General features: G+C 43.6%; 1 protein-coding gene, 1 long non-coding RNA gene and 1 other non-coding gene across 3 annotated transcripts in view; 1 reads left to right on the top strand and 2 right to left on the bottom strand.

Annotated features, from left to right (window-relative positions):
* Positions 1 to 1,737: 1,737 nt before the first annotated feature.
* LOC144598893 (uncharacterized) lies at positions 1,738 to 15,077 on the bottom strand. The gene is made up of 4 exons (XR_013547923.1): positions 14,859 to 15,077; positions 12,994 to 13,126; positions 10,126 to 10,277; positions 1,738 to 2,866 (listed from the first exon to the last, which is right to left on the bottom strand). It is a non-coding gene; the product is annotated as an uncharacterized LOC144598893 (long non-coding RNA).
* Positions 14,274 to 14,360, bottom strand: LOC144601280 (small Cajal body-specific RNA 18). Its single transcript, XR_013548283.1, has one exon.
* A 3,718-nt stretch (positions 15,078 to 18,795) lies between the features above and the next one.
* LOC144605055 (3-ketoacyl-CoA thiolase, mitochondrial-like) overlaps positions 18,796 to 20,269 on the top strand; it is a 45,017-nt gene continuing 43,543 nt past the window's right edge. Inside the window, 2 exon segments of the mRNA XM_078420137.1 lie at positions 18,796 to 18,882; positions 18,884 to 18,902. Of these exon segments, the coding sequence (XP_078276263.1) occupies positions 18,796 to 18,882; positions 18,884 to 18,902 (106 nt within the window).

The raw sequence follows: 20,269 nt of genomic DNA, 5'->3' as shown, positions 1-20,269 counted from the left end.
CCCCCAACCTCCCCCCACATAAAACAAGCTAAAGAACACTAAAAACATACATTTAACACATACTAAAGAAACAACAGAGAAGGAACGGACAGACAGACTGTTGGCGAGGCAGCCATTGTTGGCGTCACCTGATCAATTAAACAGAAATAAGTAAAAGTACACATCCAGTCAGTTAGAAACTTGTGGATCAATAGATGAGTGCATCTGGGAGACCAATTCTTTAGTTTCATTATAACCCACACCTTGCCCACTTGAAGCAGAAGGTATTAAATGCTTATTTATACAATCATGCGTAATAGAAAAAACGAACCGTTATTCACTCAAGATCCTAATTATAAGGAAGGGAACTGCAAAATCCCTTTTCACGGAAATTAAATGCGATTCAATTTCATAAACATCAAGCTAATTGCATATCAGTCAAGCTTTACAAGAGAGATAAAAAGTCATCACAAGTGAAAGAAACAAAAGAGAAATCTTGCAGAAAAACTCCAATTCCCAAAAAATGCAAAAAGGTTAAATAGAGCAGAAAGGCAAATTGTGTAAATTATCATAGATTAGGTTAAGCAATTACTTGGAATACCAAAATCTGAAGAAGGGTGTTAACCCAAAACGTCACCCATTCCTTCTCGCCAGAAATGCTGCCTGTCCCGCTGAGTTACTCCAGCATTTTGTGTCTAATTTGGAATACCATCAACTTTCAAGATTTAAGAAGGGACAAATGAAAACATAGAACATAGAAGATAGCTCAGTACGGCAAAGGAATAGGGCCTTCAGCCCACAATGTCCATGCCGAACATGATGGCAAGTTACGACACAAAGTGCTGGAGTAACTCCACTTTGTGTCATTTCATGTAAATCAGCATCTGCAGTTCCTTGTTTCAACATGATGTCGAGTTAAACTAATCTCCTTGCCTGCATATCCGTATGCCTATCAAAAAATCTTTTCAATCTGACTCTTGTATTGTCTCCACCACCACACTGGTGTCACCACTGGCACTCATCACTCTTTGTGCAAAAAAAACTTGCTCCGCACATCTACTTAGAACTTTTCATCTCTGAGATTAAGTCTTTCATATTTCGATTCTAGGAAAAAGGTTCTGTCTACCATATCCATGTCTCTCATCATTTTATGTACTTCTATCAGGTCTTCTTCCAGTGTCGGTCACCAACAAACAAACCCTGGAGCTGTATAGATATTTGATAAAGCAGGGCAGGAGCAGGAAATGTTTAGTTTAGTTGAGAGATACAGAAACTGTCCTTTTGCGCCACTGAGTCCACGCCAACCACTCGTTCATCGTTCTATGTTATCCCACTTTCTCCAACCTCCTGCACATTAGAAGCAATTGTACCGAGGCCAGTTAACCTATGGAGCCGTATGTCTACTGGGATGTGGGAAGTAACTGGAGCACCTGGAGGAAACCATGCAGGGTGAATGTGCGAACATACAGACAACACCTGAGGTCAGGATTGAACCCAGGTTTCTGGTGTAATTGGTAGTGCCGCTGCGTCACACCACTGTGCCACCCTGTGACTGTGGGGTTGGCATTCACTCTGGATGGGAAAGACTTTGGTCACAAGGTGTGTGGGTCTCTAGTGTTATCCATGTCACAGATGTGGCTCATCGTCTGCTCCTACATTGCAGCAGCCACATATGTCACCTGGAGGTTGAAAGTGTATCATATCGACAGAGATAAAATGTACAAACTCCAGAGAAAGGTAGAATTTAGTTTAGTCTAGTTTATTGTCACATGTACTGAGGTACAGTGAAAAGCTTTTTAGTTGCATGCTTTTCAGTCAGCGTATTTAGTTGCATGCTATCCAGTCATACATAATTTTAATCAAGCCTTCCACAGTGTACAGATACAGGATGAAGGGAATATGTTTAGTGCAGGATAAGGTCCAGTAAAGTCCAATTAACGATAGTCCAGTGGTCTCGAATGAGGTAGATGGTAAGTTTGGACCGCTCTCAAGTTGGTGATAGGAGGGTTCAGTTGCCTGATAAAAGCTGGGGGAAAAACTGTCCCTGAATTGATGAATGTACTGAACACACTTCATCCTGGTGTTCACATTTGTGTGTGGCTGCATTAATCTATGCACAAACAAGTGTCACACATGATGAGCTTGATCTATCCCTATTGTGGTGAAGAATGGTTCTGTTAAGAATGCTCTATTATGGTCAAACATCAATTCAATTGAACTGTGCCTTTTGCAGAAAGGTTTATGTGGAAGGACACCTTTGACAAGTCAGTCAGACTGAGGTGAGTTGATTAGCTAATTAATTTATTGCATCATATGGAAGTCGCATTCCCAATCTCGTTGTACCCCTGTACAATGACAATAAAGATATATTGTATTGTCTGTAGGGAATATCTGCTCGGTGCTGCAGGAAAAGGAGATGGTGGATCCTGTTTTCTAAGCAGGTTGTCAAAGTCAAGCAAAGAGTTTGGCTGTTAATGAGTAGGGTCCTCCACATCAGATCCTTCATGCACAACGGAAGTCTTAGTCCCACCACACACTGCCCTTGAAGTGGCACCATCTTCTGTCTCCTTCTGGTGAAAAAGGTCTGGAAAAAAATGCACTGGTCTTTGTCAAGCTTCATCCCAAACAGCTGTGGGATGTGAGCTATGAGCTGCTCAGTGATATACATGAGACAAATATCAAGTGCAGCTGAAAGATAATGGCAGACATCCTCTGGTCTCTTCTGTGGCATCTTTTCAAAAACCATCTAAACCTCTGAGCTCTTTGGTTACTCTGAACCTATGGCGTCCATTATTTTTAAGGAGTTCAGTGTCTTCTTCCTTGAAATTAGACAACATTTTTGTTTAATTTCCATGCCTTTTTCTTCCCCATATAAAATGTTCTTAGTCTGTAAGGAACCAAAATAATTTTTTGTTAATATTTTTTGTACATCACAATGAAAGCACTTAAAATATGTTCTTATGATTCTCGTTAACCTACTCTCTTATTTTACTTTCACTTTATTTATCCATTTCTTGGTCCTTTCACTGAACTCTGAAATTTTCCTAATCTGTGGTCTTATTGTTTTCTTCATTTGATTAATAAATAAACAGAGAATCAAAGAGTGAAACTGCACAGAAACAAGCCTTTCAGTCCAACTCAACCATGCTGACCAAGATCCCCATCTAACCTAATCCCATTTGCCCACGTTTGATCTATATCTCGCTAAACCTTTCCTATCCATGTATCTATCCAAATGCCTTTTAAATGTTGCTATTATACCTGCATCAACCGCTTCCACTGGGAGCTTATTCCATATTGTATCTTCATCAACCACTTCCACTGGCAGTTTGTTCCATAAACACAAAAAAGTTGTCCCTCGGGTTCCTAAAACGCCTTTCCTCCTCACATTAAATCTATGACGCTAGTTCTTGATTTATCTTCCATGGGAAAAAGACTGTGTGCATTCACTCTATTAATGGTCTTCTTGGTTTTCTGTACCTCTATAAGATCAACTCTTAGTCTAAATACATTTCAAGGATTAGAATCCTAGCCTGCCTAACTTTATCCCCAAAATGCATTTTGTTTAGTCCAGGCAGCATTCTATTAAATATCTTCTGCATTCTATCCAGTTTAATGGCATCTTTTCTACGGCAGGGTGATGAAAACCGAACACAATATCTTAAGTACAGAATCACCAATGTCTTAGGAAAGAAAAACTGCAGATGCTGGTTTAAATTGATGGTAGACACAAAATGCTGGAGTAACTCAGCGGGTCAGGCAGCATCTCTGGAGAGAAGGGATGGGTGACGTGTCAGGTTGACACAAAATGCTGGAGTGTCTTATATAACTGCAGCGTGCCATCCCAAATGCCGTAGACAAAACAAACTGCAGATGCTGGTTTACAAATGCTGGACACGAAGAGCTGTCGCGACTCAGTGGGTCAGGCAGCATGTTTGGAGGATAGGCGATGTTTCGGGTTGGGACACTTGTTCACAAGATTTAGCCTAACCCTGGTCAGTTTGTAATGACTATTTATTTGGCAACTCTTTGTAATGGCTAATATGTCATACCCATTTATTTCCATTGGTGCCATTAATATGACTTAAAATCCAAAATTTCGCTGGCTTTTCTTTTCTTCTTGACTCGTGTTTTCTGGCCTGAACACAAATGTATTCTTGTAACTGTAAAAATCTTATACTTCAATATTTGTTATACAGTGACACCACTGGTTAGTCAGGAAGCTGCAGCAGCAAGACATCTACAATTATGTAGGAAGGAACTGCAGATGCTGGTTCAAACCGAAAATAGACACAATATGCTGGAACAACTCAGTGGGACTGGCAGCATCTCTGGAAAGAAGGAATGGGTGACTTTTTGGGTCGAGACCCAAGAGATGCTGCCTGTCCCGCTGAGTTACTCCAGCATTTTCTGTCTATCTTCATCTAGAATTTTGTTCTCCCAGTTGCAACTTTGGTAGATATTTGGTGAAATCTTGCAGAAACAGCACCATGTGTTTCTCTGCAGATTCGTCTTGGTTTTTGTAGGGAGATTGAAAATCTCTGAAAAAATTATAGCAGACCTGAAGCTGAAGATTGACACAAAATGCTGGAGTAACTCAACAGGTCAAGCAGCATATCTGGAGAAAAGGAACAGGTGAAGTTTCGGATTGACACCCTTCTTCAGACTGCTGTTGTCCAACACTAGGGTTATTTTTTAGTTTAGTGATAGTGAGGAAACAGGCCCTTCAGCCTACCAAGTCCACAATGACCAGCAATCCCCGCACACTACGCTATCCTATACACACTTGGGACAATTTACAATTATACCAAGTTAATTGGCCAACTAACCTGAGAAACCTGCACGTCTTTGGAGAGTGAGAGGGAATCGGGGATCCCGAAGAACGTATAAACTCCATGCACCCGTAGTCTGGATTGAACCTGGGTCTCTGGCGCTGTCAGGCAGCAATTTTACCCTTTATTCTTTAATCCAAAAAGATTGCTGCAGCGTTACAGATTTTGATCTTCCTGGTTTCTCTATACTTTAGCGTTATAAAGTAGCAAATGTAACCCCATCATTCCAGTAAGGAGGGGGAGAAAAAACAGGAAAGTCCAGGCTTATTAGCCTGACTGAACTTGAACAAAACCGGGCAAATATTTCTTGCTTTCTTCTGCTTTTCCACTGCAGGCTATAATTTAATATCAACAAACTTCAAATTATGAAATTGAAATTAAAAGATTGTTGTTTCTCCTGACAAATGACCTGGACGCAGAGTTTGTAAATGGCGGTGCGGATAGAAATCACCACCAGGTGGTGCTGTACATGGCAGCCTCGCCAACAGCCTGTCCCGTCCCTTTCTTCTTTTGTTTTTAATCTGTTTTTACTTGCATGTTTTAGTGTATCTTTAGTTTTGTGTTATGTGAGGGTTGGAGGGGCGGGTGGTTGGGGGAAACTTTTTTACCTCTTCCCTTGACGGAGATGCAACTTTTTCCGTATCGTATCTCCGTCCGCACTGCAGCCTAACATCGTGGAGCTGGCGGTCCCTTTGTTAGGGACCGACCTCGGGAGCACCAATCGCAGGAGCTTCGATGGCCCCGACTGCAGATGTTTCGATTGCCCCGATCACGGGAGAAAAGAAGGTGTACGTTATTTGCCTTCCATCACAGCGGGGAATGTGAGGTCACTGGAAACAAGATGGACGTGCTGCCTGCACTGGTGAGCACTCGGAGGGAGTGCCGTGATCTCAGAGTTTGCGGGGACATTACTCCATGAGGACATCCCGGAGTCTAGTGCGAGTGTGGATGGCTTTCTGACTGTTCGGGTGGACAGGGACTGCAGACAGAGCGACAGCGGTCGGTACAACTCTGGTCACATCATGGTGAAGGAGCGTTTGTGTAGCCCGGACATTGAACTGTTGGCTGTGGGTCTCCGCTTATGCTGCGTGCCCTAGGGATTCTCACACGCCATTGTGGTGGCTGTATAAGTGTATGTTTAATCTTTATGTTGTTATGTATCTGGTTGCTTTTTTTTGTATGAAGGTATGGTAAATCAAATTTCATTGTACCTCAGTACACGTGACAGTAAAGGACCATTGAACCATTGAATCTGGGGGCAGCTGTCCGTGGCCGGTAGAGGGAAGCAGCCTTGCCCGGCCCCTGCTCACCACCCGAGGAGAAACGGAGAGGACAGAGGGAGCCAGCAGGCGTAAAAGTAAGGACCGGTAGGAGAGTGAACCTTCTGCACCCGCAACGTCGCTGCATGGGTGGAAAACATCCTTGACAAGGATCGTAAGATAGTTGTTTAGGAGTGTAACATTTATGAATATTTGTTTTAGATAATTGGGTGATTTTGTATTATGGTGGTGGGTTTGTTTGGTATTGTTTTGTATTGTATATATTATTATAATAATTTTTTTTAATGGTCGACGGCGGGAGGCGCCCCAGGGTCAGAAAGGCCGAAGGTGGCCGGGCGAGGAGAGGGACGACAGTTCACTGGATGAACCAGACGTAGACGACAGCTGGAGGCCCCGCAGCAACCTGGAGCTCGTCTCGATTGGGCACCGTTCCAGAAGACCAAGCGCATGGACCGGACTGAAAATGGCGCCAAAACCTGGTGACTCTTGCATGCGGTCTTAGTGGACATTTTATATTATCAGGGATTGTATAGCAATTGTTTACTGCACTGTATTCAAAAAAGAATTTCACGGTACATCTGTACCTAATTAATCCGTAGCTAATTAACCTACAAACCCGCACGTCTTTGGAATGTGGGATGAAACAGAGCACCCAGAGAAAACCCAGTCACAGGGAGAATGTACCAACTCCATATGAACAGCACCCATAGTTAGGATGGAACCCAGGTCTCTAGCACTGAAAGGCAGCAACTCTACCGCTGTGCCATTGTGCTGCAATAAATATTGAAAATAGGAGACTCTGATCTTTCCCAAGTTCCTGTGATTATGCACACAACAGTTTGGGATGCAATTTGCTTTATTAATTTAACCTTTGTAGTTTGTACAGAAACATGATTATAAACAAGTACAAAGAGCGTATTTATTTAAACCATGACTTACTTGGCTTCTCCCAGTTGGACTTTCAAACATTACAGAATGTAAACAAGGCTTTTAACCAACTTGTTATACCACAGGAAAGATTTATTCAGCCCATCAGATTTATCCTGTTAAATCTATTTTCACCTGAGCACTTATTCACCCAATACATACATATGTCGGCCACATATCTGAAGCCTATTCTATCATTGAGTAAGATCATGACTGTATTCTCAACTCCACATTCCCACCTAACCTGATAACTTTTCACCTGTTTGCATAGAATGAAATAATTTACCTTGGAAGCAAAATAATTTGGATATTTTCATCACTCTTTGAGAAAGAGAATTCCAGACTCACAAACCTCCAAGAAAAAATATCACATCTGTTTTTCTTTAGGCTGGAGGCCTGTGACCAGTGATATGCCTCAGGAATCAGTGCTTGGCCCATTGCAATCCGTGGTAGGTGGTATTATAGACAGTGAAAATGGTTCTCAAAAATCACAGCAGGATCTTGATCAGCTGGGTAAGTGGGCCGAGGAGTGGCTAGTAGATTGTAATGCAGATAAGTGCAAGGTGTTGCATTTTGACAAGTCAAACCTGGACAGGACCTTCACATCTGGACAGTGTTGTAAGAGTATAGGGATCCAGAGGTCCAGGTATACAGTTCCCTGAAAGTGGCATCACAAGTAGTAAAGAAGGCTTTTGGTAGAATTTCCCTTATCAGTCAGGGTATTGAATATAGAAGATGTAGGAACAAAGTACTGCAGATGCTGGTTAATACACAAAAAGACACAAATTGCTGGAGTAACTCAGCAGGTCAGGCAGCATCCCTGGAGAACATGAATGGGTGACGTTTCCACACAAAGTCAGGACAGAAAGTTTAGATTGGGAATGGGAGGGGGAGTTAATGTGCTGAGCAACCAGGAGATCAGGTAGGTTAAGGCATATCGAGCGGAGGTGTTCAGCGAAACAATCGTCAAGCCTGCACTTGGTCTCGCCGATGTACAGGAATTGACACCTGGAATAGCGGATACAGTAGATGAGGCTGGAGGAGGTGCAAGTGAACCTCAGCCTTAGTAAACTTTTTACATTTTTCATTGTCTTTAAAATCTTTATCATACTCCACTTTCCTTCACCATCACTGGTCAAAATCTTGGAACTCGCTCTCGAACAGCATTGTGGGACTACGACATCTCTAGGACTACAGTGGTTAAAGGCGTTATCGATGAGGCCGCATTTAGAGCTTAGTGTTCAGTCCTGGGCACTATCTTATAGGAAAAATATTGTCAAGCTGGACAAGGTACAGAAAAGATTCACAAGGATGTTGCCAGGACTAGAGGGTCTGAGGTTATAGGGCGTGGTTAAGGAGGCTAGGACTCTATTCCTTGGAGCACAGGAGGATGAGTGGTGATCTTAATGAGGTGTATAAAATCATGAGAGGAATAGATCGGGTAGATGTACAGTCTCTTTCCCAGAGTAGGTGAATCAGGACCAGAAGACATAGGTTTAAAGTGAAGGGGAAAAGATTTATTAGGAATCTGAGGAGTAACCTTTTCACACAAAGTGTGGTGGGTGTATGGAATAAGCTGCCAGAGGATGTAGTTGAGGAAGGAACTATCCCAAAGTTTAAGAAAGTGTTAGACAAGTACATGGATAGGACGAATTTGGAGGGATATGGGCCAAACGCAGGCAGGAGGGACTAGTGCTCGGCTCGGCCCTGGGACTTTCCATCGCCCAGTGGGGGCTCAGGACCTTCATCGGCCTGCTCGGCTTGGCCCTGGGACTTTCCATCGCCCGGTGGGGGCTTCAAAAAGTTGGGAGCCTCGATCACCTCGTGGCACCACGGGAGAAGAATGAGGAGGAGATAAGACTTTTCTTTGCCTTCCATCACAGTGAGGGTGTGCCTAGAGCAATCACTGTGATGGCTGTTTGTGTAAAAATTGTATCTATGTGTCCTGTGCCTTTTGTTGTCTACTGCCGGACCCTGACGTGAGAGGACGCTGGCGTTGTTTATTCGCCGCTTCTCCGTTAGGATAGTTTGTCTGTTTTTTTTAATGTTATGATTGTTTTTGTAAAGCGCTTTGAGCTTCTGGTAAGGCGCTATATAAAATAAATGCTTATTATTATTATTAGTGTAGCTGGGACATGTTGGCCAGTGTGAGCAAGTTGGGCTGAATGGCCTGTTTCCTCATTGTATCACACTATGAGCTCACCACCACCTACTCAAGGTCAATTAAGAATGGATAATTAAATGCTGGCCTCACCTGAAATGGCCACATGCATGTTTATGGGCAAAGGGACATCAAGAAAGTGGGATGTTTTTAAAAGTGTGATAGCGAGAGTTCCTGTAAGAGTGAAAAGCAAATTGGAGGAACAGCACCTCTTATTTGAGATTAGTAGATCTTGATTAGTAAGGATATCAGGGATATGGGGCAAAGGCAGGAGAATGGGGTTGAGGGACAAAGATAGATCAGCCATGATTGAATGGAGTAGACCTGATGGCTAATTCTGCTCCTATCACTCATAAACGTATGAGATACAACATCTTCAATTGAGCAAATTCAATATATGACATATTTACATAGATTGATCATGAAACAAGGATCAATAAGGCAAACATTCACTCGCTGGTAGGCTTATCACTAATAGCTGGAAAGTAGAATACATGCTATGTTATAGCATCCCTATTTTCATGAATATCTGCACGGTTGAGTTTGTGGCACCCACAACTCTGGATTTGTCCTCCTGTCTTGACTTAGTCCTGCAGTCCAGAAATTTTGGACACATCTATTTGACCCATTAAATGAATTACAGGTGAAATATTTGCAAAAATATCATAAGCAAGTAAGAAAGTGACACTTGTCGTCTGTGAAAAATAATTTTATTGAGCTTTGACTTTCAGTAGGGAGTAAGTATACTTTACAGAATTGCATGCAACCATAGATTCAATGCAGCTGGCCTTAAGTTATCATTCATCCACTACCACAAATGGAAGTGTTACCCCTGTTTGAAATTTGGGCAGGGAGGGTGCAGGGGAGACAGGGCAGGTTCCCACTGTAGTCAACTAGCAATGTCCATTACAAAATAAACATGTGGGATGATTTCTATTGTACATACCCAAATCCTCATCGACCAGGCCACCAACTTTCAGTCTGCATTTGTAAAATAAGCAGGTAGAAAATCCATCATCAGAACCGCCAAAGCATTGCCTGTGTTCACATTGGGTTTTCATATCCTCTTTTTTGATCTTCATTTTGATTGCCAATTAGCTGAGGAACCAGAAACCAGAGAGCAAATGAACATCATGAAGACTGAAGAAGGGTCTCGACCCAAAACGTAATCCGGAGATGTTGCCTGACCTGCTGAGTTACTCCAGCATTTTATGTCTACTCTAGGGAGAAGATGGCAGACTAGGACTCTATTTCTTCGAGGGCAAGGGTTGATCTTAGAGGTGTACAACATCATGAGGGGAATAGATAGGTTGAATCTTTTCCCAGGATAGGGGAATCAAGAACTAGAGGGCATAGATTAAAGTGAAAGATTTAATAGGAACTTGAGGTGTGACTTTTTCACACAAAGGGTGTATGGAATGATCTGCCAGAGGAAGTAGTTGAAGCAGGTAGAATAACAACAGTTAAAAGATATTTGGAGAGGAACGGTTTCGGGGGATATGGGTCAAATGTAGGCAAAAGGCACTAGCTTAGATGGAGCATCTTGGTCTGCATGAACGAGTAAGGCCAAAGAGCATGCTTCTACGCAGTATGATTCTCTAGGTCTACTCAACAATGGTCCCTTTTGTTCATTTATTTTACCCAATGGCATAAAAATGTGTATATTTTACTGAAACGTTTTATACATAAACTGTAGTTGTCTTTAACATATAGCCCAAAGCCCTCAAATTAAATCATAAGATCGTCTTTCTGCCAAATATAAAACAGAAAATGTTGGAAATACTCTGCAGCACAGGTGGTTCACAAGTTCTAGGAGTAGAATTAGGCCATTCGGCCCAACGAGTCTGCTCCGCTATTGAATCATGTTTCAGACTAGGGCTTCCGAGATGTCCTCGTTTTTCAGAAAACGGGGCTTCCCCTCCTCCATTATAGATGAGGCTCTCACTAGGGTCTCTTCTACATCCCGCAGCTCCGCTCTTGCTCCCCATCCCCCCACTCGCAACAAGGACAGGATCCCCCTCGTTCTCACCTTCCACCCCACCAGCCAGCGGATCCAACATATCATCCACCGACATTTCCGTCACCTACAACAGGACCCCACCACTGGCCATATCTTCCCATCCCCTCCCCTCTCTGCATTCCGCAGAGACCGTTCCCTCCGCAACTCCCTGGTCCACTCGTCCCTTCCTACCCAAACCACCCTAACCCCGGGCACTTTCCCTTGCAACCGCACGAGATGCAACACCTGTCCCTTTACCTCCCCCCTCAACTCCATCAAAGGACCCAAACATTCTTTCCAGGTGAGACAGAGGTTCACCTGCACCTCCTCCAACCTCATCTATTGCATCCGCTGCTCTAGATGTCAACTCATCTATATCGGCGAAACCAAGCGCAGGCTCGGCGATCGCTTCGCTGAACACCTGCGCTCGGTCCGCATTAACGCCACTGATCTCCCGGTGGCCCAGCACTTCAACTCCCCCTCCCATTCCCAGTCTGACCTCTCTGTCATGGGCCTCCTCCAGTGCCATAGTGAGGCCCGCCGGAAATTGGAGGAGCAGCACCTCATATTTCGCCTGGGCAGTTTGCGGCCCGGTGGTATGAACGTTGACTTCTCCAACTTCAGATAGCTCCTCTGTCCCTCCCTTCCCCTCCTCCTTCCCAGATCTCCCTCTATCTTCCTGTCTCCACCTATATCCTTCCTTTGTCCCACCCCCGACATCAGTCTGAAGAAGGGTCTCGACCCGAAACGTCACCCATTCCTTCTCTCCCGAGATGCTGCCTGACCTGCTGAGTTACTCCAGCATTTTGTGAATAAATCCTAATCCCATTTTCCTGCCTTCTCCCCATAACCCTTGACACCCGTTCTAATCAAGAATTTGTCCATCTCTGCCTTAAAAATATCCACTGACTTGACCTCCACAGCCCTCTGTGGCAATGAGTTCCACAGATTAACTACCCCCTGACTAAAGACATTCCTCTTTAATTCTGAGGCTTCGATCTCTGGTCCTAGATTCTCCCACCAGTGCAAACATCCTTTCCACATCCACTCTATCTATGCCTTTCATTATTCTGTAAGTTTCAATGGTGTCCTCCCTCAACCTTCTAAACTCTAACGAGTAGAAGCCCAGTGCTGTCAAACGCTCATCATATACTAACCCACTCATTCCTGGAATTATTCTTGTAAACCTCCTCTACACCCTCGCCAGAGGCTGCACATCCTTCCTCAGATATGGGGCCCAAATTTTCTCACAGTTCTCCACGTGGTACTTGTGGAGGAAGAACACTAGCCCATGGTTCAAGTCGATGTACTTTTATCGGAACCAGGGAAAGTCAGAAATTAAACGTGTTTAGTCGCAAATGTACAGAGCAAAATCTCTTGGTGGACACCAAGAGATAACTCAATGTCACAAAAGGTGGTGGTGGCAGATGAGTATGTCACGGCAACTACCCGAGATCCAAAAGGAAATGAATTAGGACAAATTAAAAGATCTCAAAATTGTGAAATGCAGAACAATGTATATGCAACACTGCAAGAGGCAAGAAGACAGATATCCGATAGAAGTGTACTGAACAATTAAAGTGACTGGCAAATGAAAGTTTAGGCCATCTCTAATGACTGATTGGAGATGTTCCGCTGTCAGTCAATTTCCACCCATTATCATATCATATATATACAGCCGGAAACAGGCCTTTTCGGCCCACCAAGTCCGTGCCGCCCAGCGATCCCCGTAACATTAACACTATCCTACACCCACTAGGGACAATTAAAAAATTTTTTTTTTTTTACATTTACCCAGCCAATTAACCTACAAACCTGTACGTCTTTGGAGTGTGGGAGGAAACCGAAGATCTCGGAGAAAACCCACGCAGGTCACGGGGAGAACGTACAAACTCCTTACAGTGCAGCACCCGTAGTCAGGATCGAACCTGAGTCTCCGGCCCGTTCACTATATTAAAAAAAGAGAGAGAAGACAATTAAAATATGGTCGAAAATGCAACTCATTCAAATTGGTGCACAAAACAGAACAGGAAACTTAAAAAAAAAATTAGATCAGGAAAGAAGGGAGACACAAAATAATGGAGTAACTCAGTGGGACAGGCAGCATCCCCGGAGAGAAGGAATGGGTGACGTTTCTGGTCGAGACCCTTCTTCAGATCTGGTGTCAGCCAGCATACACAAGTTGCAAAAGCTAAAATGCAGGTGTAGCAGGAAATTAGCACGGCAAATAGTATGTTGGCCTTTATTAGCATGGGATATGTATGTTGGAGTAAAGTTCCTGGACATACATCTCTCTGGGCCCACCATACTGATGCAATCACAAAGCAAGCTCATCTCTACTTCCTTAGAAAATTGAGGAGATGCGGTAATGTCGACAAATTCTCTATCAAACTCCTACAGGTGCACAGTGGAGAGGATATTGACTGGTTGCATCACAGCCTGATTCGGCAACTTGAACACCAAGGAACAAAGAAGACTACAGAGAGTGGTGGACACTGCCCGCTCCATCACAGGTAGTGATCTCACTGCCACCTAACGAATCAAGACAAGGTGCTGCCTTACAAGGCAGCCAATATCATCAAAGATCTACACCACCCTGACCACAAACTCTCATTTCACCAAAACAATTAGGAAGAAGGTACAGGAGCTTGAAAATCGTAACTTCTTCCCGGCAATTTTCTAGTCTAATGGGTGGCAACCTGCTGGGTACTTCCAGCATTCTATTATATCAAATTTGCATCAACATGCATTGTACATCTTACAGTACCAGCATCTATTTTTCCCTGTTATCGGTCCTTATTCATCATCTTCTATGTCCGTCCCCTCCAGGTAGAACAGCCACTAATTGACAAGACATCAACACTCACATAGCTTGCACCATTACCATGTTATGTCGTGCTCTTGTCCTGCTCATCACATTATCTTTGTTCTCTCTACCCTTTTCTGCAACTGAAAACATATTCAGTTTCTGAGCGTTTCCTCATTCTTTTGAACTGATCTGCTGAATATTGTCAGCATTATCATTGCAGTATTTCTGCAGATTTCCAACATCTGCATGTTTTCGATTTTCTCTTTCAGCCCCATACTTCACTGTGTGGCCTCAGACATTTTTCAGCACTGTTTCTATCAGAGAGGTTCACATTGAAACTCAGATTGCGCAGTGGGCTAGTCATCATTGACCATTTTCAGAACTTAAGACACCTTTGTTTAAAGATAAAGTCTAACTGCTACTCTCCACACCCAGAGTCAGGGTCCCAGACAACTAAAAACATAAACAACTTTTAATCAAAAGAATGGATGAAGATTGTTTTATTTTAAAGAAAGCCTCATTAAGACTTGGATTAAATGAATGCATCTTGTTGGCAAAGGCCAGAGTCTAGAGACCTTTGCACAAGAATACAAACCCAGAAAGCTAATGCTTTAAACGTGCCCCAGACAGAGATGGTGATTACCCCTCCTCTTTTCTTTCCTAAACTACGGCAAAGTTTAAATCTAAATGGTACAAGCTAATGGTAATAATGAAAGAGAGTGGTACTATCTAAATCGTACAATGAAAGAGAGTGGATGGCAGCTAAAGACAAGGCCTGCGGAAGCCGTTCACACTGGTCCCATCGGCCACAGTGGGTTGAATCATCTCAGGCTGCTGGGCCCGATCATATAAGGAAAATGTCCGCCCTCACCTGGGTAAAGATTCAAAGATTCACACTCCTTCAATCACTTCTCCAGATCCGGAGCTCTCCAGACCCGCTTCAGTACGAATCTTTTTTGTTCTTCATCGAGAAGCATTGACTCGGCTTCTCTCAGGTGACAGCCCGCAGGTTTAAATAAATCCTGACTATAACCAGCACCCGACGCCGCCAGCCGCCCCGGGCCTATGCAGGAGGGCGTGAGGGAGGGAGGGAGCTCGCCGGCGGCTCCTCCTCCTCCCGTCACACAAACTTGTGTCCCTCCTCCTTTTGTACGTTAATTATGCAAAAACCTTATTTTTTTGGAAATATATATACATTATTCAGGATTCAGGATATCTTTATTTGTCATCCAAAAAACAAGTTTTTTGGATGACAAATAAAGATATCCTGAATCCTGAATAATGTATATATATTTTTTGGACGAGATTTGTGTCCCTCCTCCTTTTGTACGTTAATTATGCAAAAACCTTATTTTTTTGGAAATATATATACATTATTCAGGATTCAGGATATCTTTATTTGTCATTTTTTTGGATGACAAATAAAGATATCCTGAATCCTGAATAATGTATATATATTTTTTGGACGAGATTTCGTCACCCACAGTCTAACAATAAGAGCAATAAAATAAGCAAATTACAAGTCAAGTCAAGTCAAGTCAAATTTATTTGTCACATACACATACTCGATGTGCAGTGAAATGAAAGTGGCAATGCCTGCGGTTTGTGCACAACCCCAACCAACACAAAACACACAACAAAAAAAAGAAAACATCCATCACAGTGAGTCTCCTCCAGTTCCCTCCTCATTGTGATGGAAGGCCAGAATGTATGAATGTTTTCCCCAGGTGGAATGAGAGAGACAGCCCTCAAACAAGGGGAGAGGGGATGTGGGGAAGTTGGGCCGAAGGGCCAACTCTATCACACACACACACACACACACACATACAAACACACACATACACAGGCAGGGGCTAGCTGGGGGCAGAGAGGTGTTTTGTTCAAAGATACGTGTGAACATCTCGCAGTTGAACGTTGAATATAATTGTGCTTCTTTGCAGTAAGAATTTTACTTAACTGTTTGCAAAAAAGGCATGCAAAAAAAAGGAATTGTAGTGATACGTGTGACTTTTAAGTACAGTACCATTAAATAAATAGGCAGGATGTATCACAAAATGCTGGAGTAACTCAGCAGGTCAGGCAGCAGCTTGGAGAGAAGGAATGGGTGACGTTTCGGGTCGAGACCCCTCTTCAGACTGATGCAGGATGTATGGAGGTTTTGCACAGTTTGAGGTTGATGTGTGTTTGTATGTGTGTGATAGAGTTGGCCCTTCGTCCTAAACATAGCACAAAAAGTAAGGAAATTTGTGTTTGGTAGATTATTTCTTTGTTGTAACAATGCTTCTTGGCAATAAATCTTATACCGTTGGAAAGCCTGTTTATTTCCCTTTTAAATGGTGCCACATTTGTAAGGAACATGCATTTGTGGGATGAGCAGCAGAGCTGAGTATATGGGTTGCGCCCATGAAAAATTTGCCAAATCTTCTCTGCCAATGCCAAACAGCTTATTCTGCTGTTGCTATTGACTCTTGTTTTGAGCTTCTGGTACCCCCAGGTGCTGACAATCAGGTGCCTGATTGGCACCTGATTGGCAGCATCTGTGAGCATGGGCCCTGTTACAGTGGTCAGTAGGTGTCTGCTCCAAGAATCGGCATGCCACGTTTGACTGATCTGGATAGGGCCCGTGCGATAGGGCAACTTCAAGCTGGTGTTCCGCAAAACCAAGTTGCGGCATTATTTGGAGTGAGCCCTAGTACCATCTCCAAAGTGAAGGCCAAGTTCCATATAACGGGGGATACCAGAGACAGGCCGCGAAGTGGGCGTCCCAAGAAGACGACACCCGAAGATGACCGTTTCCTCACCCTGTCAGCACTTAGGAACCGTAGGCTGTCTTCTACAGATTTGCAGTCAAGGTTTGCAGGACGATATGGCCGACGGCTCTCTGCCCAGACAATTCGGAACAGACTGCACGCAGCCGATCTCCGGTCTCATAGGGCTGCCAGGAGGCCTGCCATGACTGCCCTTCACCGTCAGGCCCGTTTGCGCTGGTGTCGGCAACACGTGCACTGGAACCTGAACATGTGGAGGAACGTTATGTTCAGCGATGAGTCCAGATTCTGCCTACGGCAGTTGGATCATAGGGTCAAAGTGTGGAGAAGACGCGGAGAACGCTATGCTGATTGCTGCACCGATAGAGTAACATCTTTTGGTGGAGGCAGTGTGATGGTGTGGGGCGGCATCTCCCTCACTGGAAAAACGAGGCTAGTCATCATTGGAGGCAATCTCAATGCAGAGAGATATCGAGATGAGATTCTGCAACCAGTGGCAATCCCATATCTCCACAGTCTGGGACCGAACTCTATCCTCCAAGATGACAATGCTCGCCCCCACAGAGCAGGGTTTCTCAGAGACTACCTCCAGAATTTGGGAGTGGAGAGGATGGAATGGCCTGCCAGCAGTCCTGACCTCAACCCCATTGAACACTTGTGGGATCAGCTTGGGCGTGCTGTTTGTGCCAGAGTGACCAACACAACCACGTTGGCTGACTTGCGACAAATGCTGGTTGAAGAATGGGATGCCATCCCACAACAGTGTGTGACCAGGCTGGTGACCAGCATAAGGAGGAGGTGCCAGGCTGCTGTGGCTGTGTATGGTTCTTCCACACGCTACTGAGGCTCCTGTTTATTAAATAAATAAATTGTTAAATTGCCAATATGTCTTGTTTCTTCAGACTTCAATCATCCAATCCACCAAACAACACCGAACAAGAGTCAATGGCAGAATAAGCTGTTTGGCATTGGCAGAATAAGCTGTTTGGCATTGGCAGAATAAGCTGTTTGGCATTGGCAGAGATTTGGCAGATTTTTCATGGGTGCAACCCACATACTCAGCTCTGCTGCTCATCCCACAAATGCATGTTCCTTACAAATGTGGCACCATTTAAAAGGGAAATAAACAGGCTTTCCAACGGTATAAGATTTATTGCCAAGAAGCATTGTTACAACAAAGAAATAATCTAGCAAACACAAATTTCCTTACTTTTTGTGCTATGTTTATATAATTCCTCCCGCTAATAAAGTTTATATATATATGTATGATATGTGAAGAGGTTTTTGCACAGTTTATGATTTAAGCGTGTGTGTATGTATACGTATCAAAAACTGTGCAAAACCTCTTCATATATGTATATAATTCTGAATGAAGGTATCACAAAATGCTGGAGTAACTCAGCGGGTCAGACAGCATCTAGGAGAGAGGGAATGGGTGGCTTTTCGGGTCGAGACCCTTCTTCAGACTCCTATACTAATGTTGTCTTGTCCATTGAGTTCCTCCAGCACTTTGTGTTTTACTTCGCATCTGAGAGCTTCAGTCCAGCCCTGGGGAGAGCTGAGTTGTGGTTGGTAAAATTGCACCCATCTTCAGGTCACAGCGACAGCTGAGCGAGGGGATGCTACACTTCTAAAATCAAGAATTCCAAGTTTTAAATTGAACTATTGTCCAATTTCAGCTTGAAAATGAGTTCCAACTTGAAACATCGCCTGAACATTCCCTCCACAGATGCTGCCCGACCCGCGGAGTTCTTCCAGCACTTTGTGTTTTGCCCAAGTGGCCAGCATCTGCATTTCCTTGTGATCCATTGGTTGCCATCAGTGTCAATCTACAACCACGTTGTCGATTATTGTTAGCAGATAAGCATTTTCAACCTCGCACAAAACTTTCGTCGAAACGTTTACTTTGTTTCACAGAAGCCGATTGAATTATGCAATTAGATTTTGCAAGAAAACGTCACTGTTTTTAGAAATGTGCTGTTTTGTTTTGCATTGCAAATTAATTTTGCGTTTGAAAATGTGAGTGCGAAATTGAGTTGAATGTTGCTCCCCGAATGCAGAGCTTCAGGAGGCGGTGAAGTTGAGCGACTGCCGGGTGAGAGTCGCCGTAGTCAGCAGACGTGCTTCCAACATGTCTCTGCTCAGAGGTCTGTCAGTCTGTGTCTCTCAATGTCCTCGCTGCTCTTTATATACTTGTTCGGTGTTAAATAAGAAAAAAACAACACACTCGTTGCTTGTTGTAAAACCTGCTGCAGTTTAGGTGTCGTTTTGAACGAGATAAGTTCACGCTGGGGTGTTAGCCGTGTACTTTGAACCGTTCTGTCCTCCATTCAAACCCCTGTGCGGTGGGTGACAATGATCTGATTTAAAGTTTGCAGAAATCATGGTGTTGTTAAGAGTTTAGCAGATATGCTCTAGTATTTTATTTCATTCTTCACGTGTTGCTCTGGTATTTTATTTCATTCTTCACATGTTTAACTTGTAATGTTTTATTTTTAATTGTTTACTCTATGTCGTGTTGTTACTTGCGAGCAAAGCACCAAGGCAAATTCCTTGTATGTATACAGACTTGGCTAATAAAATTGATTCAATTCAATTCGATATGGGATATTAGGAGACGCAAGGAATTGCAGATAACAGTTTACACAAAATGCTGGATCCCTGGTTGCTGTCTGACCGGCTGAGTCACTCCAGCACTTTGTGTCTTTTCTTTTGGGATATTAGGAGAAACGTTCAACACATTTTGGGGCAGTGTGGGTGGAGCAAGTAACTAATTGAAGAAAGGATAACTAGGCTATGTGTGTCTTAAGAAGGTGCTGGTAAGGGGTGACATAGAATCAGGAGATGTTGAATCAGTATGGATAGAAATGAGGAATTGTAAGGGTAAAAAGACTCTAATGGGAGTTATCTATAGGCCCCCAAACAGTAGCCTCGACATAGGGTGCAAGTTGAATCAGGAGATAAAATTGGCGTGTCACAAATGTAATGCTACGGTGGTTATGGGAGATTTCAACATGCAGGTAGACTGGGAAAATCAGGTTGGAAATGGACCCCAGGAAAGAGAGTTTGTAGAGTGCCTTCGAGATGGATTCTTAGAACAGCTTGTACTGGAGCCTACCAGGGAGAAGGCAATTCTGGATTTAGTGTTGTGTAATGATCCTGATCTGATAAGGGGACTAGAGGTAAAAGAGCCATTAGGAGGCAGTGGTCACAACATGATAAGTTTTACTCTGCAAATGGAAAGGCAGAAGGGAAAATCGGAAGTGTCAGTATTACAGTATAGTAAAGGGGATGACAGAGGCATGAGGCAGGAGCTGGCCAAAATTGACTGGAAGGAGGCCCTAGCAGGGAAGACGGTAGAACAGCAATGGCAGGTATTCCTGGGAATAATGTAGAGGTTGCAGGATCAATTTATCCCAAAGAGGCGGAAAGACTCTAAGGGGAGTAAGAGACACCTGTGGCTGACAAGGGAAGTCAAGGACAGCATAAAAATTAAGGAGAGGAAGTATAACAT

Source organism: Rhinoraja longicauda, chromosome 1 (genome assembly GCF_053455715.1).
Source record: "Rhinoraja longicauda isolate Sanriku21f chromosome 1, sRhiLon1.1, whole genome shotgun sequence".
NCBI classification, from domain to species: Eukaryota; Metazoa; Chordata; class Chondrichthyes; order Rajiformes; family Arhynchobatidae; genus Rhinoraja; species Rhinoraja longicauda.
This window is presented reverse-complemented; position numbering and strand designations above follow the sequence as displayed.